General features: G+C 38.2%; 3 protein-coding genes across 3 annotated transcripts in view; 1 reads left to right on the top strand and 2 right to left on the bottom strand.

Moving 5' to 3' along the window:
- Positions 1–1,900: 1,900 nt before the first annotated feature.
- On the bottom strand, positions 1,901–18,055 carry LOC127939072 (claudin-20-like). The gene is made up of 3 exons (XM_052536072.1): positions 17,554–18,055; positions 5,323–5,379; positions 1,901–4,807 (listed from the first exon to the last, which is right to left on the bottom strand). The coding sequence occupies exon 3, from the start codon at positions 4,704–4,706 to the stop codon at positions 3,840–3,842; it is 867 nt and encodes a 288-aa protein (XP_052392032.1). The 5' UTR covers positions 4,707–4,807; positions 5,323–5,379; positions 17,554–18,055; the 3' UTR covers positions 1,901–3,839.
- Positions 9,444–11,364, top strand: LOC127939071 (zona pellucida sperm-binding protein 3). The gene is made up of 8 exons (XM_052536070.1): positions 9,444–10,055; positions 10,137–10,255; positions 10,321–10,424; positions 10,497–10,680; positions 10,755–10,872; positions 10,947–11,029; positions 11,111–11,202; positions 11,275–11,364. Exons 1-8 carry the CDS (start codon positions 9,504–9,506, stop codon positions 11,325–11,327), a joined length of 1,305 nt encoding a protein of 434 aa, XP_052392030.1. The 5' UTR covers positions 9,444–9,503; the 3' UTR covers positions 11,328–11,364.
- A 1,510-nt stretch (positions 18,056–19,565) lies between the features above and the next one.
- LOC127938186 (rho guanine nucleotide exchange factor TIAM2) overlaps positions 19,566–22,939 on the bottom strand; it is a 42,131-nt gene continuing 38,757 nt past the window's right edge. The window contains exons 25-26 of the mRNA XM_052534623.1: positions 22,814–22,901; positions 19,566–21,638 (exon numbers count right to left, since the gene is read on the bottom strand). Of these exons, the coding sequence (XP_052390583.1) occupies positions 21,083–21,638; positions 22,814–22,901 (644 nt within the window). The 3' untranslated portion in view covers positions 19,566–21,082. The remainder of the gene's footprint in view (positions 21,639–22,813; positions 22,902–22,939) is intronic.

Here is a 22,939-nt window from a genome sequence, read left to right on the forward strand (position 1 = left end):
TACGTGTGTGTGTGTGTGTGTGTGTGTGTGTGTGTGTGTGCGTGTGCGTGTGCGTGTGCGTGTGTGTGTGTGTGTGTGTGTGTGTGTAAAACAGACAGTAAAAACAACAAGATTTTAATAATAACAGAGCAGGACAAATTATCTTAGTAAAATATTTAAATTTTAATTACTTTAATTATTAAATTAGTAAACGATTTGATGAACACTTTTATTGTGGTCAGCATAATACATCGTGATACAATGCAGTAAAAATGTTTTAAATAATAAAAATCACATTCAAATCATATTTAATGCACACATGTTAAGAACACATTTTTTATAAATAACATATGAAATGGTAAGTTGCTTAAATCAAATAAATATTTGTTTTGAAATTATCTAAGCTAAAAAAAACTTTTGCGTTGTGCCATGGAACAGACATTTTTTTTACATTACATTATAAGTCCTTTTTCTATATAAATAGTAACATTCTAGGTTTTATAAATGTATAGATACGCTAGTAGGCTTTTTGAGAAAGAATAAATCATGTTTATAATTATGGTCATAGAAAAATGCATATCAAATATGAGATATGTGGCTTTAAGGTTACATTTTCTATTTGTGATCAGTTTCTCTGTCTCTCTCTCTCTCTCTCTCTCTCTCTCTTTCACTCTCTCTCTCTCTCTCTCTCTCTCTCTCTCTCTCTCTCTTAATATATGAAAACACAAACTCAGTTGCATTCATGGAAAGGGAAGTGGCATGTAAGAAGAATAAAGACATATATGAGAACGATGAATATGTCACGATTGCTGATCCCAAGAGCTCATGAACACAATGCGGCACAGCTTCTGTTCTCTTGATGAGTCTCTTACTCTAAGCCTTTGAATAGTAGAATCATTTTCAGTGTCGTGATCGAGAATAAACAATGTCTCCATCTGTGTAAACAAAGCACATGTAAAGTAGCAGATGAATAGGACAGCTGATTTAACCTTAGTCTGATGGGGTATGTGAAGAAGCCCTGGCTTAATCATGAATGCTGAGTGATAAAAAGCTGCTTCTGTGTGATGGGCAGTCAGCTGTGTAAATGGAGCTTATTTGATGCTTGGCTTCACTCACGGAGGAGTATGCAGATTCCCAGTTGGACAGGCCTGATAGACACCTCGTACCACACACCCCCGTTATGAAGAGGCGTTTGCAGTCAGATCACGAACTCACAACAAAGAGGGAATGATGTGAAACAGAAGAGCCAGTTGTACAAAAAGAAAAAGTCATTGATGTGAGCATTAGTTCAAACTGGGCAGAAGGTGGTGTTTCACTTGTTTTCAACAATCAGTACATGATAAAAACAAATGTACATGTTCTGCTGTATTGTACAGGCGTGTGCTTTAATTGTATTTTATAGTTTCATATCATAACTGGCCACATATCAGTTTCTAAATTCATTTAAATACGCCCTTATTTTGTCAAGCCAAATAGAGAATTCAAAATGACAAATTTAACACAAAGTAACATTTGATACAGTAAACATTCACTGTGTCATCATGATAAAGATGAGTTTTTAGCAATAGATAGCAAGTGTTTCTCTATCATTGTCTCTTGGAGTTAAAATACATGTGCTGATATAAACAGCTTCTGGGGCTACGTTCACACAACAAACCAAACCCAATTCTGTGATCTCGATTGGGTCCTTTTTACAAGTGTCTCCTAAACTGATCCACATGCGGAAAACACCTTTCACTGGCATGTTCACCAAAGAGTCAACACATGTCTTAATAAAAATGAATATATCATATTTAGCTTAAATTTAGGACATTAAAAGAGTTGTGATTTCATCACAACATCAACACATATATATATATATATATATATATATATATATATATATATATATATATATATATATATATATATATATATATATATATATATATAATAATTTGCACTCTTCTGTATATTACTTTATATAATTAAATCAATTGTTTTATTATTCATGGCAAAGGTCGATAAAATAACTTAAGATAAAAAAATCACAATATAAAAAATCACAAGAATCACAATTTCAATCTGTTCACAACAGAATCCCTTTGAAAAAAACAGATGTTCACATACAAAAAATATAGGCAAAAGAGGAGCTGAAAATGTCTAAATCAATGTGATAATTATACAACAGTTATATATATTTTTATTTATATATTTGTATTTCACTTGATGATAATTAGATTTGGGCCACATTCAACGTCAGTGTGAACGTTTACATTGCAGTCCAAGAGTCTGAAATCCAAATGGAAATCTGAGATTTCTTTGCAAAGAAATATTAAAAAATCTAAAATGAAGAAACATCAGAACAAAAAAATAAATAAAATAAAAAAACACAATTTCTAGATAAGTGATATATCAAGCTTACAGTACATGCACAATAAAGTAAGACATGGTCCAATGGCACTTTGTTCAGAAAATGGTTTTGTTGTTCTCTTTCATTGTCACTTTCAGCCATTTTGTCAGTTTCTAAGGCATTTTGTACATAAATATCAAACACAAAGAGTGGTAGGTGTGCTAATAATTGAGACAGAAATGAAAGGCAGAAAATGTCTTGCTGTGGCGTCTCTCTGGAGACAACAGGAGCCCTTGACCATCATTGTGACGAAAACAGCACAGACAATGACATTTAGTGTAAGCTTGAATCAAATGTGGTACATTATATCATAAATTGCTCTCTTCCACTACCTCGCTATTTGAAAAAATACATTCAATGGCTTTACTGTAAGTGAAAACATTACAACAATCAGAAAATACTGCAGACTGTTTGCCCGAATTGAGATGTAGACCAAAGGTGTAATTGCTGCCCAGCGGGGGAGACTGAAGCCACCGCCGAGATTTCTGTCACCTTGGTACTACTTTTCGACAAAAGTGCGAACAGCGTGTTACTGTGTCCTGTTTGCCCTAGAACAGGACCGACTGCACTTCCTGCAGGCCCGACACACTGACGCACAGCATCATGATGATTGGGTGCAAGCCCCCATTACCCTTCTAGCAGGAATACGAGGGAGGGAAGGAAAGCTTATGTGTGTGTGTTGGTGTCTGTGCCTGCTCACAAAAAAAAATGAGCACTGTGCACCCATCCGTAGCGAACCTAATGGAAAAGCAAAGAGCATCATTACCTCTGACAATCTCTGCTGCTCTGCCTCCCCCAATCACCATTCTTTAAAAAAAATATGGACAGGTCATGTCAGAATCCCTTTTGTAAAGGACACGCACCATTTAATGGACAGCTGATGGTGGGAGGCATCCTCAGGTGCGAGCTTGATTATCCCTTCTCTGCTTTTTAACTGCAAGCATTTTTGCGGCATTATTAACAGCATTATCTACAAACAGCATGCACATACTGCCTCATATATCATCTACAAGCTTCTGAATTAAAACTCGCTAATCCCGCATGATTCCAGTTACCAAAAGGCTGAAAAAACTGCTTGTAATAAGACCGTTGAGAGTTAGCATTTTAGTTTGGAAAGTAAATGAAATAATGGGAAAACAATAAAATTATCATTTAATATCTTTTTCCTGTTGCTTATGTTGAATTGTTATGATGCATCAACATTTGACCCCCCCTTTGTACTTGTAGTCGCAATGAAAACCATGAACCCCGAGGATTCACAATCCTTACTTTGTTCCGGGGCTTTGGGAAATAGCTCCAATGCTTCATTTGCTGTAAGCGAAAGCACAGATCAGAAGGGTTGATAACGGCATTAAAGTCATTATTCCTCCTGCCGCTCCACTGCTTTTCCCCTCCTCTTTTTGCCACTCACTAAGACAGGCTTATAAGCAAGAAAATCCTGAATGCTCCTGGAGTTGATGACTGTTGTTTACACGTAGTCATGCAGACTATAGACGGCCTTTGCATCTTGATTTTGTGCTCGGGATGGAGACTGGTACTGCTTGTCATTCTCCAGGTTCACCGACTTCTCTTGCTGACGATTGTCTGCTTGTAGCTTTACCTGGCGTAGTTTCTCTTGATGCGACTGCTGTTGTTCTGCCGGTTCGGTCTGACTCTGCTGTTCGCGGAGCTGCTGTTTTTGTTGGTCGTGGGTCGGCTGCTCTTGGCGCAGCTTTTGCTGCGTTGGCTTGTCGGGGTGGGACGAGCCTGAATCCAATGGACCGCCTCTTCTACCAGGACACGATAAGCAAAAGATCACGCCTGCTGCTAAAAGGAATCCCGCCGACACAAATGCCACATACACCGCTGCGCCTGGCTCATACTTGCTGCTTTTGGGCACTTTGGAGTCCATAAACGAAGTGATGACCTCATTGGTGAACCAGGATGCAGGCACCAGACACAGGACCCCTGCTATGACGAAGCAAGCCCCTGCGGAAATCGCTGTATGTCCCTTAGAGCGATAGCTGCCACCCCAGCGAGTACATTTCAACCCTAGGGCGGCCAGACAGAGTCCAATTGTCGCCACCATGCAGGAAAGCACCATAGTGGTGCGTGCAGTCTGGAGATAAGCCGGCAACGCCAGCACCGAGTACTTAAGCGAGCAGCTGAAGACTCCGGTGCTGTACCAGGTGCAGTCCATCCACAGTCCCTGCATCTGCGAGATGGCAGTCATGATGTTGTGGCCCACATCTGCACTCACCTTCCAGTTGGGTAGCAGTGTGGCCACCGTGGCACTCACGACTCCCAGTACCGCCAGAATGAAGGCAAACATTTGCATGGTGGAAGACGGCATCATCGGTCCCTTCCCCCTGCGGCCGTCCCTCTCACCTTGCGTTTCCCTATCAGCCCGGCGCAGGACCTGACAGCAGATAATTCCTCCGCACCGGCTCCGCAAGGCTGCGATAAAAACAGAATGAGAATTGAACTGAGTGAACAAGCGTGACGGTCTGACAGATGAGGCACGGGGTCTGGTGACTGAAAGGAAAAGCTGCAGTTTTTTCCCGCCCTATCCTCATTTGGGATGTTTATGTTTTAGTGCACCCTGAACCAGTAAGTGTTTTGGGGGGGGCGGGGTGACTTTGAAGCATTGTTGAAAGGCTAATTGTTTTTTGACTTCGCCTCTGCAGAAAAACCCTTTGGCATTGATGTTGCTGTTCCAAGAATGCTTAAAAAATGTACAAAACCGCTGTAAGGTAGAAATTTAGCCAATTATGTGTTTTGTCAATTATGTTTTTTTTTTCTTATCTGTGCAAACCATTTGACAGCTTGGAAATTAGAAAGGGAATGAAAATTACCCCTATCTTTTGTTGTCCTTCAAACGGTGATGAATCTCATGAATTGATCAAGAAAAGTGCATTGTGAGAGCGCATTCTGTTTCATTCATCTCAGAACAAACAAAAACCTTTACTTACCCTTTCACTGGTGTGCTATGGTGTGTCATGCAGTTCTGAAGCGATTTCCTCAAGCTGCTGAAGAAAAGAGAAAGAAAACGGAATTGCTGTAAAAACAAGCAGAAACTACTGTAAAACTGCCTCTATCTTTTTAAATAACATCTCCTTGGCAACCCAGCATAAGTCTGAAAGCTTTTCAGTGTCCTAGAAAAGAACCCCCACACCTTCCCATTGTGAGTGACTGGATGCTTCACCATGTGATCAGTAATCACTGTACCGCTGGACTCCTCACTTGAAGGTCATTGAGAACACAGAGTAAAGGGAATGTCATGCAAGGTAAAATGCAAGGAGTGGTGATGAAGATAATAATGTATTTTTTTGCAGCATAAAAACACAATGTGCAACTGGAAATCAATTCTTATTACATGTGACAGGCAATTATCTATCATACAGCCAGTGAAAAAAAAGGCTACTGATGTGATTCATTTTTGATAAGTAGCAAAGGAGGAAATTGCATTCAGGGCTGCTGCAAAGAAATGTTGTCTGTCACTTTTTCTGCTGCTGTAAGAGAAAGCTGCTAAACGGACAGAGGCAGTTCTTCAAGTATAACCTTCAATAAACATTTATGTTTAAATCTTGTGTAATGCTGTGTTCACACTGGCAGCAATTTTAGCGCTGGAGGTCACCGCATTGTTATTTACTAGTAGGGGTTCTTAGCGCTGGATTCTCTAGCATTGTTGGCGGGCTGAACGGCTTTATTTTGAAGATCTGATAACAAATTGGATGTATCGCCTGTGTAAATAAATAAATAAATAAATAAATAAATAAATAAATAAATAAATAAAAAATAGGAGAGGTTCTATTTTGACAATGCATCAATACAGCTACATCATAATGACATAATACAGTGAAAAGAGTATGCAAATTGCAGCAGTGCTTAATAATTAATATCATGAACAAGATGCATGGTTATTAATGCATAAAGTCACTCAAAATGCCCATGAATTTCACCGGTTTTAAATGTAATTTTGTTTTGTTTCGTTATGTCACTGTATGTGGACAGAGACATAGCATGCAAGTGAATCTTGTCAACACTTCAGTAAAGTATCTCATAGGAAATGAATCATAAAGTAGTCATGCTTTCTACTGTGTGTGTGTGTGTGTGTGTGTGTGAGAGAGAGAGAGAGTGTGTACATGTCCTCCACAATTATACATTGATGTTGGTGTTCATGTTACCAGTGTCAGTGTACTATTTATTCGTCTCATTCCTCACATCTGAGCACAGTGCACACTGTACAGAGGGCATCAGAGTTTTATAATGTTATACACTGAATTTGAAAAAGTTTCTCATAGATTTTGATACAGTGTTGCAGGGAAACAAATGTTTAAAAAAGAAAAACAGTGGGTCACTTAGATTTGTGTCAGTCAATAAGCGGTCTTATAGTAAATGTGACACTGCAGAAATAAATCCTTGAAATTTCTCCTGCTCTTTCCCATACATACTTTTTTATGTTTAGTTTAGAAATGTTTAGAGTCTGTGATGTGTGCAGAGTCTCCTTCGCTGAGTCACAGGACTGAGCATGTGTATTTGCAGCATGTTTAGCCTCTAGCTGGTTGCAGAGCGTGGGAAGAGAAAATGGAAATGTACTTTTCTCAGGGGGATGTTTTTCACTCACCACAACTCACGTGTTGCTGCACATAAATGCTTTTCTTTCTTTTTATGGTCATTTTATAATCTGTAATTTAGATGCACTTACAATATCTTAAATTTAAGATTTAAACTAAATTTTCAAGCTAAAGAATCAGCTGTTGAAAAAAAATAGATTAGTGAATATAAAACGTTTTATTATTTAGCAGTCACTAAACACCAAATGAAAGTAAAATGACTTAGGTGAGTAAACTGAAAAAATACTCACACACTAACCAAAAGTTAAGTTTTTATATATTTAAAGTAGAAAATTTACAAAATATTTTCATGAAATCATAAAGATCATAATGATTTTTGGAATAAAATAAAAATCAATAATTTGACCCATACAATACTGCATACAGTTTTTTAGCTATTGTTGCAAATATACCCCAGAGACTGGTTTTGTGGTCCAGGGTCACAAATGGAACTTACATTTGTCAGAGTCTCAATATACTGTTTATTAATATTTACATCTAATACAAATTTGTTTAATTTTCTTGTCTACATATAGATCACATTTTATACAACCAATACACATAAATTCATTTATTTGAGCTTTTTAAACATCTTACAATCTGAGGTGAACAGGTTCAGCAATGAAAGAGCATCTCACAATAGCGGTCAACAAAGCGGTGGCTGTATATCTGTCATTAAACAAAGAGAACTGCTTGTTCCAGCCGGTGGTGGAAGCACATCTGCACAACCCTGCTCCATCACTGCTTCTCCACAGTCACAGACTCATTTGTGCAGAAACGACTCATTTACTTCCACTGTCAATGCTGCTGTCACTGTCACTGTCACCTACCGGCAGATGAGAAGCAGCATTGTTTGTACTGATCTTTAAATGTCTAAATTGTGAATACCTGCTAAATTTCTTGGAGATGGTTAGAATCAAGACATCTCACATACTTTACCCAGATACATGCCGTGCTCTCCGATTAAGCTGTATATATTACATATAGAAAATCTCAACTGCTTAAATGCTTCTATCATCACAAAAGGTAAACAGTGGTATACAGCACTTTTATGAACAATAACATCATGAGTTTCTGTAAAGCTGCTTGTGCACAAATACATTTGACAGCTGACAAACTTCAAATCATTCAAGTGAATTTAAAAGAATCACTCCAATAACTATTTGTAGATTTGTACTGTATTTCTACACTTTATGAAGAAAGTTGCTGCTTGCCCATGCAAAAGTGAATTGGCACCTCGATGCAAGATATTCATCTTAGTGGGTTTTTAGCACATTGGTATTAGAATTAGTTTTTCTTCACACGTTGCCATGTGGTTTCTAAAGTGGTCTGAGTGGTTTTAAACACAACACTGTGCAGGCACAAGGTGTTAGCATGCCACTATGCATTTGTTACTGTATTCACAGTGGTTTTTAGTGCACAGATGTGTTGTAGAAAAGGAGCTCTGAGCAATTTGTAGCACACAATGGTATGATTGCTAAGTACAGTATAACAGCTAACAGAACAGGAAAAAAATGTTTTAACTGACATGGCTATGTTCTACTGAATCTTCCATTTTTTGTAGTCATAAAGATATTGTTGTCAAGAAGAAAAGAGAGAAAATGTACAGTTAGTGGAGGGGGGGACAACCCTAGCTCCGCCCCTGTGTTAATTGCATTAAATATCTGTTAAATATATATATTATCGCATACATTAAAGCTATAATTTTAACAGCACTTATTCAAATATAAGCTCCATGCAAATATATCGTCCAGTGAGACAACAGTTCTCTATGGTGACTCATGCCAGGCTTATTCTGTTCTACAGTTGCCTGCAAACTCCCATTTGATTCTGCCAGCTGACAACCAATGACCCTACTCTAAATTTGTTTGATTATAATCAGTTTAATTCAGATACCCAATACAGAAGAAAAGACCTGTCTCTACTTCCACTTCACCACAACTTTAATATTTTTGTCTGAACATATTTTATTTAGATTTATTTTTATTTTATTTTATTTCAAACACATTTGTACATGGATTAGCAATTTGAACAGCCCCTGGAAATAGTAGGCCATCCTAGTATCTATGGGATACTTATTTCAACATACAGCACTTCAAATCTTTTTACAGTGAAGCTTACAAGGCCTGGGACACAAAGCTGCTAGTTACCAACCACATGGCATTTTTTGCAATTTATATTGGTGCCAAGAGCATAAATCTAGTTAAAAAAAAAAACATTTAGAAACCAAAATATACTTTACATATTGCTGTTTTTATGGTTATATTTATTAAAGTCTGAATTAAAGAAACTGTTTGTTTACTTTTGTAAAATAAAGTATTTGCGTACTTTCTTGCACAGTTTTATCCAAGCTAAATGAGTGAGCCACCTGGCTCTAGGTTGGGCTCGTTTGCGGTGTCCAAACCCTTTAATGAAACAGGTCTGGATAATCATTAAGCTTGTCAAAAGGGTGTGGAGCTGTTTTAACTTTCTGCTCTTGAAAAAGGCATCAGAGAAGGCCAGTAGTTATTCTGAAGATTTCAGGGGGGTTTATAGCAATGAGGCTGGTGGTTTTTAGTTGTGTTGGATTGTTGTTGCTTACTGCAGTTGACTTGGGTTTGGCACAATGGTCAAGAGTTCAGCAAGGCTGGGATCCACTAAGATTCCAAAAGCAACAGTCGCTAGTTTTAGCTCCTCCGCAATCTGTTAAAGTTCCACAGGCACCAACAACTTTTCGGCCTCCAAAACCTGCAATGAGTCCTGCTGGGGTGAATGTACAGAAGCTACAAGAACCTGGAAGTAGTCAGTCCAAACAAATAATGCAGGCTCCTATTGCACCTTTGACCTGGCATTTTCCAGTATTGCCGGAAGAACCCCCAAAGCCAGCTGTGCCTTTTGAGCCACATGTACCTATCGCTTCCCAGAGTGTTGCAGCAGAATGTGGGGAGAACTCCGTGCATGTGGAGGTTAAGAAGGACTTGTTTGGTACTGGTCAGCTGGTGAATTCTTCATTTCTCACTTTAGGAGGCTGCGCAGCTGTAGGAGAGGATTCAGATGCTCAAGTTCTTGAATACGAGTATGAGCTACAGACATGTGGCAGCTCTCAGTTGGTGAGTGGATGCCTATAGGTCAACTGTAGAATCTGTAAAAGTTAGGTCTGTCCAATAATTCACATCGTCTACTGCTTTCAGATGACTGATAATGAGCTTGTGTACACCTTCAGCCTCCTCTATACTCCTGCGACTTTAGTAGGAACACCCATTGTAAGGGCTAATGTAGCAGCTGTTGGAATTGAGTGTCACTATTCAAGGTAGTAAACCACTTTGTCTGTGAAGTTTGACCAAATGACACCTAATCCTTTACTTCTCCCGATAGGTTGGGTAATGTAAGCAGCAATATCTTGTTGCCCGCTTGGGTTCCTTTTGCTGCAACTAAAGTTGCAGAGGATGTTCTAGTGTTCTCATTGAGGCTCATGACCGGTAATTTGCAGTTAAGTGTTATAACTTTTATTTATTTTTAAAGTGTCTTTTTATAAGCGAGTTTAATTTCAGATGACTGGATGTTTGAGAGTCCATCCAATCAGTACTACTTTGGGCAATTCCTGAAGTTTGAAGCTTCTGTGAAGCAGTACAGCCATGTTCCGCTGCGCATCTTTGTGGATGGTTGTGTGGCTTCTGCGGCCCCTGATGTGAACACCACCACCTCTCCAAGATACTCCTTTATTGAGAACCACGGGTTAGTAAAGAACTGCTCGTCAAACCCCCTGCTGCAGAGATGTATATTACAAACCATTTTTTCTTTCTCTCCAGGTGCCTGATAGATGCAAAGCTTACAGGCTCCAATTCCAGTTTCATGAATCGTGTTCAGAATGACAAGCTGCACTTTCAGTTAGAGGCTTTCAGATTCCAGCAAGATGATAGTGGCTTGGTATTGTAATTTGGGCTGTAGTTTCGTGGGGGAGTTCTGTGAATCGTTTTTACTGATCAATAGTTGTTGTGTAGATGTATATCACCTGTGACCTAAAGGCTGTCATGGCATCAACCCCCACATCTCCAGAGAACAAGGCTTGCTCCTTCACAAATGGGTATTTTTATTTTGCCCATTTTTGTTTGTCCAGTATTCTCAGGTGTTCAAAATGGGTAACCGTTTTGTTTGCCTTCTATAGATGGACCTCTGTAGATGACAATGACCAGGTGTGCTTGTGCTGTGACTCCACTTGTAGTCTAAGGGATGAAGGACAAGAACCGTCTGATTTGGGTAACGGAAAAAAAAAAATATTTGTTTCTTTTAAATGTACTTCAACTTCTCACCCTGTCACTTTGTTTTCAGGCCTGGTATCAGAAGGGAAAGCAACCATTGGCCCACTTGTGATTACTCCCTGACTTATTGAGCAGTGCCAATAAAATTTTGTATAAGCAAGTTTGCTTTCTCCCAAATCTCTTGCAATTTGGTCTAACCGTACCTCACTTTTATGGTAGCTTCAAGTTTGATTGGCACTAAATATGCAATTAATTCAAGCAAACCACTGTAAAATTGGTATGTGCTGAAGTGCCATGGGGGTGGAAGGGAAATAGTGTTCCATGTGCATACTATAAACCAAGTCAAAGCTAAAGTTGTGCTCCAAATTATTCCTATCCTTGGTAAATGATCTGCGAAAACCTGCATTTGTCTACTTGAGCTTTCATTAACAAAACCTCTTTAAAGTATAAAAAGTGAAAGTGGGGGCAAATAACATTATGAAATTCTCTAATACAATAAGACGATGTTAACACGACTAAAGTGCACAAACAAAAAAATGTGACCATGCATACACATACAAAATTTAATGTTTCAGTCCTGGCTTGAATCTCTTCAGTGCTGTACTTTGCTTTTCGTTGGGTGTGCTTTTATCAAGATATTGCTGCTTACATTAGCCAACCACTAATTGGTCACAATGTCCTAATGCACAATGAAGAGAAGGGATTGAGTGGCCAAGGACTACAGTTGGAGCACTGCAGAAAATAGTTGAGTCTTGGGGTGAGAAACCCTGAAAAAACCATGCTTGTTTGAGAGGGTTTCAAGAAAATATGCTCCCATCCAAAAAAAACTCTGTACAGTTGTGCTGTACCTGGTACCTCCATAGTTCATGCAACATGTAACTTGGCAAGTATGTATACTGGGGGGGGGGGGGGACTCTTTCCTGGATCAAATGTTACTTGTTAGTTATCGCTGAGATCTTTCATTCTCTTCAGGAGAGCGCAATTCTTCATGCTAACAAATTGGTGCATTTATCTGGTTAAATACAGGTTTGTGTACATTTATCTGTAAAATCATTAGTGTGTTGTATATTACATTTTATGCAGAGTAACATACAGAAATGCGTTGTCAGTCCCCCAAACGAGTGTTGCCCAAGTCTTTACACGTGATGGAAAAGCCTGATGCTTTGCATAAAATACTATTTTATTCATGAAGATACAGAATATAAATACAATGGATGCTAAAACATGTCCCCAGAGCTGTTTGTTGTAAGAGTGAAGATGTAGATTGAAGTGAAGAGTAAAATGTTAGCAGTTCCCCACCAAGCACGATTCCAGCTCGGCCTCGAGAACCAGCGCTGTTACGGTGGAAACCGAATAACAGAGGCTGTTGATTACAAGTGAATTACTTCGGGTTAATATTGAATTTGTACTTCTAATGTTTGTTCAACAAGTTTAAATAAATATATTGAATGTTTTATGTTTATGACTTATGTACTCAGAAATACACTAAAAATGACATTTAAGCATACTTGACTTATACTTACAAAAAGTCAAAATATATTTGAGCTATACTCCCCGAATCCATGTTGTCATCATTATACGGTAGAGTGCGCTAGTACACACCTTCTGCACATCATTAAAAAAAAACACAAGTGAAGAATAAAAAGAAAAAACAGATACTAACACATGTAATTTAACAGGATCATCTGATATGAAACAGCATCAAACCTTTAACATTATGGAATAAAATGTTGACAGATGAAGAGGTAATAATTACAGTCAAGCTTTGTAGTGTTGTTCAACTCCATCTACGTTTTGATTATCATTCTGAATCCAATTCAGAATTCAGAATATTTTTTATTAAACTTACTTATATTAAAGTGTTTAAAAAAAGAATGCATCAAGCTTGAATGAAATGTTTTTGTTAACAAGCAGATATCATGTTCTTTCTTTGGATATTTTGTATGTTCAGATATTCATACAACAAAATATAGATAAATTCAAACCTAAATAGGGTCACAGTAATATACTTAAAGTATGATGTAAAGTTCACTGAAAGAAAACTTATTATACAACTTAGTATAAAACTATTAAACTAGTAGTTTCTTTTCAAGGGGATTTCAAACTGCTTCCTCTAGGGGTCACACCTCATCTTGAACCGTGTTTGAAGCATAAATTGAAAAAAAACCAACGAGTTGGCCGGCGACAACCTCTGTCGTCAATACCGGCACGGCTATAGGCACTGGGAGAACACGTCATTCTCTTCTTCATCTTCACTGACTGTTCTGTTTGAAGCGTGCATCTGAAAGAACTGTTAAGAGCGATCTTTCTCTGTTTATCATGGTGACTACTTGCAAGTGTTTAGACAATGTGTGCATCCGTGTCGGTGTTATTTGTGACAGTGATACTTTGTATCTACTTGTTCTCTTTGGGGGTTTGCCCTTATCCTCCCCTTCCTAATTCCCCTTTAACCACCAGCTCTCCACCTGACCAAGGTTAGTTGGGAATTTCTTGCAAACAGTCTCCTATGCTGGACAAATGATGTTTCGGTTGGTTCTATGTTCAAAGTAACCAACTTACTGATGGTCCGGACTAAAGGGAGTTGCCCCTTGAGCGCGGCTCCAGTGCAGGAACCAGGGTGGGTCAGTGTGATCCATTCTGTATATACTTATATATTTAACAATTTGCTGGTGGTGATGTACTAATCTGTGAGTTTATTTGCAAAGCTCAACTACAGTGTTTACTAAACATTCGTCTGCATTATGTCCGGCCGGTATGATATCCCTGATTCCGGTTTCATGTTTCCAGTATCAGGCGGCCAGATCACAGGTTCCTGCGGGAGCCTTCTTGATAATCAGGCCTGGCCCAGCACGGCACTGCAAGGAATTTCATTTATGTCCTGCCATCCGCTTTGTGGTTGCTGACGAATCAAGCAGGAAGTGGGGGTGGCAGTTATGGAAGTCTTCTTGTATATGCTGCCCCAGGTGATGCTCCCCTCACCAGAGGTTTGTAAATTTGAGCTTGCCTGTCCCATGCAGTTCGGCATCTCTGCCATGCTTGGGAACCTTTAAGTACACACGCTAAGCTCTTTGTACTTTCTGAAAACAACATGGTGGCGAGTGTGCATGTTGAACACTTTTTGAAATCCTGTATGGTAAGGGTTACGCGTTCAGCTTAATTATTTCCACAGATCAAGTTGATGACTCTCAAACAAATTGTTTTGGGATGCACCATTCCATCTATGAGCTGCTCTATCAGAGTACCAAGAGAGACCCTCCTTAGAACAGTATTTAAAATTCATGTTATGGTAAGTGTGCACATGAAATCCTCACTGTAGTAAGTTCGCACACTAGTGTTCTGCGTTCTTTCTAATATTCTATAACCTTCAGCAAGCTTATGCAAAAGCAAGCGGTAGCACCTGTGTGACAGGCAAGACTTAGTATAAAATGCTAGGTTTTTAGCCGTATCCCTTTAAAGGAATCTTTCTTGATTCCAAGCATTTAGTTCTACCCTGGGCCAAGGCCCTAACAATTAAGTTGGGTATGTAGCTTAGGCCATTGGCCATATGGGGTACTGTCACAGACAGACGTCTAAAGATCTCAGGGGCAACTCCCATGGAAATGGTAGAGTTGGTACTTAGTAGCCATGTTTTCACTGTCGGGCCAGTGCGAGCCAGGGCTTAAAACGGGCCGGGCGGGGCTAATAGCCTCGGCCAGTAGCAACGAGGCCAGAATAGCACAGCATTTCCACTGTCGAGCCTGAAGCTCCGCTGTGCTTCTCTAAAATCCCTTTACCCGCCTCTCAGGAAAAACATCACACAACCCCATCATTAGCCTACACCAACAAAGAGAAGTTATCAGAAAACTACATCACTGGAACTAGCGCGATCATAAAACGAACATGATAAAAGCGTCCGTTTCTTTGCATGCTTTGTTAAATATTCAAATTCAAAAGCATCAATGTTTTACCATACATACAGTCGACATCTAGTCATATTTGGGGGCGTGGTCTGGCATGGCGAGGGTGGAGTCATCGTGGGGGAAAACATATAGAACATTGTGTGTATTTGAATGACAAAAATGCACATATTGAGCGCTCATTCCCAGAGATGCGTAGAACAATTATAGTCTCTTTTAACTTTAATATTCATATAAACTAGTCCATATCGATATTTGATTCATTGTACAGCCCTACTTTAGATTTATTCATTCAAAAATAGTCAAATTCAATTGTATTCATAACCTGAGACATTTACTGAGACTATACGTACTTCAATGTGTGCAGAGTATTTAATTAGTAAACTATTAGTATACATACAAGTTCACTTTTAGTATAATTGCAGTACAAACAACAAACACAGAGGTAAACTAGTTGTTTACTCAAAGTTTGCTACTGTTATACTTCTTTATGTCACAAACATAAAGTCCTGCAATAATGCTGTTTGACCAGATCTAATCCGATAAAAAAGATGTTCTTTTGAGAATATGGCAGTGACCAAAAGCTTAGGCAGCAGACTTGTTGGAGCAGACTACTTCTTCTGAGATCACACGGTTTAAAGATCTTCTCAACAGAGAGGGCTTTTGTTTTATCTAAGCAAATATTGAACTCATGGCCGTAGCCAGCTACAGTATGAGGTCACAGAGGTACATTTTTCATGTTCAAAAATAAAATTTGTTTTCTGATTTCTGTTTAAAACTCCTCATAATGAGTTTTCTGCACGTATAATTAAGTTTTATGAATATAATTGCTGCCAGAGTTGTGATCGCGACACAAGATCAACGGGGAAATCGCGCGGCGGCAGGACATGCTTTTACATCAATGAACGCTGGTGTACAGATGTAACTGTGTTAAAGAAGATGTGCTGTCCTGATCCAGAAATGCTGTTTGTCGACTGCAAGCCGTTCTATTCGCCGCGGGAGTTTCACTCGATCATTCTGGTTAGTGTTTACATTCCTCTGCAAGCACAAGTAAGCCTGGCTTTACAGAAACTCGCTGAGCAGATCACAGAGACAGAACAACAACACTGTTTTAATCATTCTCTGGGAATTTAATAAAGCCAATAATATTCCCTCTTTGAACTGTTGCCATCTGGTCGACGCTACAGAGCACTGAGCACCAGAACGACCAGACACAGGAACAGTTTCTTCCCTCAGGCAATCCATCTTATGAACAGCTGATAATAACTATGGAACACACTACACTTTATATTTATATACACATACACTTATTTATCTAACACACATACTTAGTATACACTTAAACTTTGCACATAATATACATGTACATACATAACTGCATTTTGTAATATACCTGCCTACAATTGTCAATTTGTATATTGTCATTCCTTATCTACTTATTTGTATTTTTTTGTATTTTTTATTCTTTTATTATGTGTTTTATGTTCTGTCGCTGTCATTCTGTTGTACTGCGGAGCTTCTGTCACGAAAACAAATTCCTTGTATGTGTAAACATACCTGGCAATAAAGCTCATTCTGATTCTGATTCTGACAATCTATATGGTTATTAATGATAACTGTGAACGTAACATGTATTGTTACGTGAATAATAAGCAACTAATTAAATGATCCACCCCTAACCTAAAGTATTAACACATTTTCATGCAATAAATTTGGCATACTTTTACAATGGTCATCCCTCCAAAACAGAGAAAACATATTTTACAAACATCTACATTTATGTTTCTTTTAAATGTTAGCAGTATGAGTTGTATGCTTAGGTTTTCTTTTTTTATAGAACAATTCTTAACCCCTTACTAATTTTCAAGCTCTGGATATGGCCATATTGCTAATGTTTTAGTGGTTTAGTGAACAGATGAGATGTAGCAAAGGTGCTCTAAGTGGTTTGTTGCACACATTGGTGTGAGTGCTAATGTGTTACTCTTTTTTGTTGTACTACTGATCAGACAAATGCAGCTTTGGTGAGCCAAATAGACTTGTGGGTTTTCTTAGCTAGCGGTCAACGTGACAAATTAGCATGTTTGTATTTTAACAAACTTGAATCCAACATGAAATTCTGAGATAACTACATTTTGTCGTACAAAGGTAAATTTGACTCAGCCTTAACTCTCTAATATCCTGTTCCCTAAATTCGAGTCAGGACCCTACATGTTTTGGGGGGTATGTTTCATTCACCAGTCAAAACTGTAATACTGATACCTTAAAAACAAACAATGTTATTCAATATTACTTAAACTAATAAACTGTAAAAAAAAAATTATATGTAAGCAGAGATTTATTTTTAGAAAGAAAGAAAGAAAGAAAGAAAGAAAGTCAGTATCTCATTAACCTCTATGTCTTGACAGCTAAAGCCAGAATATGCCAACACATTTGTAGTCAGCAAGAATACTCACAAAGTGTGTGACGTCCAGGTAGTGGGTGAGAGGGGCTCACGGTGGATGTGTGGCCGAGCACAGCACATTCCACGGGCACCACGCAGACGGTCATAGTGCCCAGCCTGGCATTTTCCCACTCCTTAACTGCCCCTGTTAAGACTGTGCCAGATCCAGACTCTGGACTAAAACTTTTCCTCTGATGTCTCCAGTTCTGGATTCAACCTGTGTCATGTCTTTGCTCCTTGAGTCCAGAATGTCCAAGAACTGTGAATGAGTTGATTCAGAGAACAGTGAGGCTGGAAACCCAACGGCAGGCTCTCAGAATGGTTTTGAGTCACGAGAAGAGGCTCTAGGCAGTGCCGGGTCTGCTCTGATTACTTCAACACTCTGTCAGTTAATTTCAGAGCAGAGAGGGAGTGCAGGGAAAGCCCAGCCTTGGGATCTGTGTACTGTGAGATCCAGTTCTCTTACTTCCCACGCTCTTCCATCAGCACTCAAAAAGATCCGTCCCCAGAGTAGTGTTTGCTCCCTTCCTCTGGCTGCTTCTGTTGATAAGGAAGAGTGTCATTCACAGTTTATGTGTTGTAGAGGTGGGCTGTCTTTATGGTCCTCCACACAGGTGTTACTGTGGCAACAAGTGCTTGGGATGTTTTGCCATTTCCCCAACATTTGTTTTCATTTTGCTTTGCAATTTAGGAATCAACATTTATTGGTATTACTATCCTTGTGGGGACATTTTGTCTCTGCACTGGCTACTTATTAAGTTCAGTATAAGTTACAAATTATCATTACTTACCTATAAGGCCCTAAATGGTTTAGCTCCTGCGTACCTAACTTGTCTTCTACCACGCTACAACCCATCACGCTCCCTAAGGTCACAAAACGTTGGACTTTTGGTAGTTCCTAGGATAGCAAAGTCCACTAAAGGAGGTAGAGTTTTTTCACATTCAATTGATAAATCTCTTAAATTCTGATTGCAGTTGCATCTGATCAAATGCACATTCTTATTCTTTAGCTTGGGTTAAACAAATTAATTTTACTTTGTTGGAACAGCAGCTTCACTAATGATGTATGAAGAACATACAGAACTAACAAATATTGCTACTTACTATGCAGTCACATAATAATTGCTGTTAATAGTGTTCACCGTCTGGTTGACTATGTTATGTAAAAAGCTACTACTAAATACTGTAGAAACTTTATTTCAAATACAAATAAACTTGAACTGAATTGACAGACTCATAACAGAGTAAAAACAAACAAACACACACACACACACACACATACTGCTCACCCCCCATTGGTGGCTGCTGTAGAGCTAGTGCTAATTTGCATGGTTAAACTCAACTCATACACGCCATTGAAAATTAGCTATTCGTATTGTGAAAATGAATGACTTCCAGTTACTCTGTTACTGTAAATTGCTGTCAGTATTAACAAAGCCATATAACATTGCAAACAGCGGTTGTGTTTCTCGTTTGACGTTCAAACACAGTCGACATAAATAAAGCTTTTGTGTCATGACTAATGCATTTCATGTACACAGAACCAAAGACTAAAAGCTAAGGTCACCTAAAACTTTACCACTATTCCTCAGCTGCCTGGCAAGCACTGGTACAGCTTCTGGTAATGTAAATCAAGTTCCTTTTCGTAGTACAGAACACCCCCTCCCATCTCTCTTCAATCTAAGAGACAAAGAAATGTGCTATCAGAGCCCACCAACACAATGAACATCGCCCACAAAAATCCTCAACAAAGAAAGCTAGGGAAAAAGGCTCATAATTACGACTCAGTTGAGTTTTCTCAGTTTTCTCTCTATTACTTTTAAAATAAGGTTGTTTTCAGGAGCCGGTGAGAAAGAAAGAGTGACTTTCTGCAAATTAAAACTCACTGCATATTAAATGCAAAGAATGTCACAAGGCATTTTTGCTTTCATTATGGGCAGAAAAAGTAGTTGAAATGTTGTTTCTGCCCGCATGATTGAATAATGAATATGGTTTATGATGAAGGAGATCAATATTTGCATGATATCAAGACGTTATAGAACACAATCTTTATTAAATATTCCAACAAAACCATTTACTCAAAGTATGTTTAGTTAAGTCATAACAGTATATTTTTACAAATAAATTACAATAGCCAAATTGACAACAGACCATATCAACATTCATATCTTAACAGTAATAACAGTATTTTACTTGAGCTTAAACCAAAATCAATTCTTAAGTTTTTAACTTAAGGAGTATACAGTAAAACATGCCTTCGAATAATTAAAATCACACATTACAAAAGTGCACACAACAGTTCTGTCAGAAGCATATACAAGCATAATTTAGACGAAATAGTCTATATTCAGACAAAACTTCCTCTGCTCAGTGAAATCAAGCTATTTCAGTCTCGAGCTGAGAAGAGCCCTTGTCATCCAAGCAAATAGAAAAGTAAAGCTACAGTTTTCACTTACAGTGAAGCAGTCTTTTCTCGTGTATTAATAATACATGTGTCAGCACATATGGGATGCTCTGGATAAAGAAACTTTGCTCTGAATTTAAGGCATGATCATCCATTTGTTCATCCACATAACCTAGTGAGCTGACTACCCAGATGAAAGCGACTGATTCCCAGTCGATCAATGTCCAGAGATAGAATTACGACAATAATTATTATAAAATAATTTCATATAGATTCAATAGATTCAGATTGCCAAATGTTTTTCGATTTGAATGTCCTTTAGAGATCTCACTAATTTTAACCAGTTAATACAGTGAATTAATTTGATTTATTTATTTAATGACTTTTCCCATTTCTCATGATTTATAAAGTATTTCAAATTTAACTCACAGTTTGACCCAATAAAATATTTTAGAGCTTTGCATAACTTACAAAATGTATATTCTTTATAAAAAAAATGTTTTTGGACTGTTATTATTCCTTATTATTAATTTCCAAAAACAATTTCACGTCTATAAAGATTCTTTATATTTTCTTAAATTTTTTTAATATTTTATCCTCATATACAGTATCCAAGTTTTACCAAGACTGTAAGAACCCTGGTTAAATGGAACATTTATTATAAACTACTAGTCAAAAGTTTGTAATAATTAAGATATTTTCAAATGTTTTCAACACTGATGAAAGGAAATGTCTAAAGGAAAAAGTTTTAGCAGCTTTGCTATCACAGGAATACATCATTTAAAATATATTAAAGCATTTCTTTAAAAAATTAACAATATCTTATCATATTAATGTTTTTATTGTATTTCTGATCAAATAATCAAAACAAAATAACTTCTCAGTATTTAATAAGTTCATTTATTGTCATCTTAGATCATTTCTGATAAGAATATGTAATACTGCCTTAGAATCTGAGCAAAGCAAGGTGCCTCAGAAGGCAGCATAACTACAATATTGACCTATTATCTTGTATAATGGCATCCAGGTTGGCAGCTCACTAGATTTTTGTGCTATACAGATATATTTGAAAATCTGTTCATATGAAGGCACGCTAACCATGTTTTAGTGCATTTAATCTTTATAGCACCGACTTCCTCTACAGGGTGGGGATGGCAGCTTTCTGGATGCCCATGACCGTGTCGTAAAAACAATCCTCGTTAACTACGGAACTGAAAGTCTGCACGCTGTAGTCCCTGGCCAGCAGGGTGTTGAGGTCCAGGCCTGGAGTCTCGTCCAGAAGAGTCACCTGACTGCCCTGAAGGCTGCTGGTACTGCTGCTGCTCATTCCTTCTGGCTCCTCTGCAAAGTTCAGTCTCTGGAGTTGAGCTTCCAAAGCGCTGGTCAGAGAGCACAATGTGGATCTCTTGCTCTGAGTAGAGCCCTGGCCTCTGGAGGTCCTGAGGGGAGGTTCGGAGTGAGCGTATCCATCAAGCAGTCTGCCCTCCTCTGAGTCTAAGGTTTGTGTGCCATCTGACGGTGGCGGCAGCCGCTGCCAGGAGTTTGTTCTGAGCGCTCCTGGGTGGTTTCTCCTGGGGAAGGTGAAGTTAGAGTTTCGATCTTTGAATGGTCGCTCAGCTGGAGCCGTCCGCTTGGCGTTCTCTCTCAGAAGAGTGCGGATGGCCCTCACCGCATTAGCCTTGTTCTCCAGATTACTGCACACAAGAACAAGATGAGAGAACATTTATACATTTCATTTAGAAACTTGCAATAATTCGGCAATAGAAGAACAAAATTGTGTCAAATTTGCACTTGAGGTGTACTTTATGTTTTAAAAGTATATTTTAAAATCTGTTACCTGCAGATAATATAGTATGAATTCAATTAAAGGCCATCTACATGCACTTTAACAGAGTATAGTTTCATGACTGCTTCTTGACACTTTTAATAAGTGCACTTTGTTAATGTCAAGTTAAAAGAAATACAACTTGTTGTGTATTCTGATGTTGACTAACATACTAAAGCATGTGTTAAGTACTTGATTATCAATTTTAACTAGTGTATTATTTGATATTGTATTAAAAAATGCAACTTAAATATACTGAATATAAATTCCAACTACCGTACATAATACATTGTCATTTTTAAAACAGTTCACACCATTTTCAGTTTGTTCATTTAAAGTATATCATTTCTGTTATAAATACTCTTTTTGAAAGGATGCTAAAGTGTACTTCTTTTCCACAAGGGATTACGGTGATTTTACAACGGTTGAGGAATATTTGAATATTTAAAACTCCCTTAAAGTGATCTTCGCCCTAAACTGAAAATCCTCTTTATTTTTTACTTAGCCTCATGTAATATGTTTAAAGTATGAATTTTCATCTTTGAGTAAAGAATTACATTAAGAAGAATCAGCTCATGGTAAATAAGGCTGTATTCTATTCATATTATTCATTTATTATTATTACCGTATTTTTCGGACTATAAGTCGCACCTGAGTATAAGTCGCATCAGTCCAAAAATACGTCATGATGAGGAAAAAAACATATATAAGTCGCACTGGACTATAAGTCGCATTTATTTAGAACCAAGAACCAAGAGAAAACATTACCATCTACAGCCGTGAGAGGGCGCTCTATGTCTTCAGTGTAGACTAAAGGAGCACTGAGCAGAATAGAGCGCCCTCTGGCGGCTGTAGACGGTAATGTTTTCTCTTGGTTCACTTCTCTCGGTTCATGTAAAATTAATTTTGATAAATAAGTCGCACCTGACTATGACTAAGTCACAGGACCAGCCAAACTATGAAAAAAAAGTGTGACTTATAGTCCGGAAAATACGGTATTATTTAAAATTTTTCAATATCAATATCATTTTTCAATATCATTACCTGCTGCAGAGCTGAAAGGACATCTCTGGTCGTCCCTCCAACTCAGATTTTGTGTGGACAACCTCCCAAACACAGGGGTTCTCTGACCCTGAAAGAGGAAACAGTAGGATGTTTAAGCAAGCTATG

This window comes from Carassius gibelio, chromosome A20, assembly GCF_023724105.1.
Source record: "Carassius gibelio isolate Cgi1373 ecotype wild population from Czech Republic chromosome A20, carGib1.2-hapl.c, whole genome shotgun sequence".
In the NCBI taxonomy this organism is placed as follows: domain Eukaryota; kingdom Metazoa; phylum Chordata; class Actinopteri; order Cypriniformes; family Cyprinidae; genus Carassius; species Carassius gibelio.

Bases quoted from the DNA above. Each gene is read 5' to 3' on its own strand.
- LOC127939072 (XM_052536072.1), bottom strand. From the start codon at position 4,706: ATGATGCCGTCTTCCACCATGCAAATGTTTGCCTTCATTCTGGCGGTA.
- LOC127939071 (XM_052536070.1), top strand. From the start codon at position 9,504: ATGAGGCTGGTGGTTTTTAGTTGTGTTGGATTGTTGTTGCTTACTGCA. The intron at 10,681-10,754 runs GTTAGTAAAGAA...CTTTCTCTCCAG, and splicing joins TCCTTTATTGAGAACCACGG to GTGCCTGATAGATGCAAAGC. The intron at 11,030-11,110 runs GTATTTTTATTT...TGCCTTCTATAG, and splicing joins GCTTGCTCCTTCACAAATGG to ATGGACCTCTGTAGATGACA.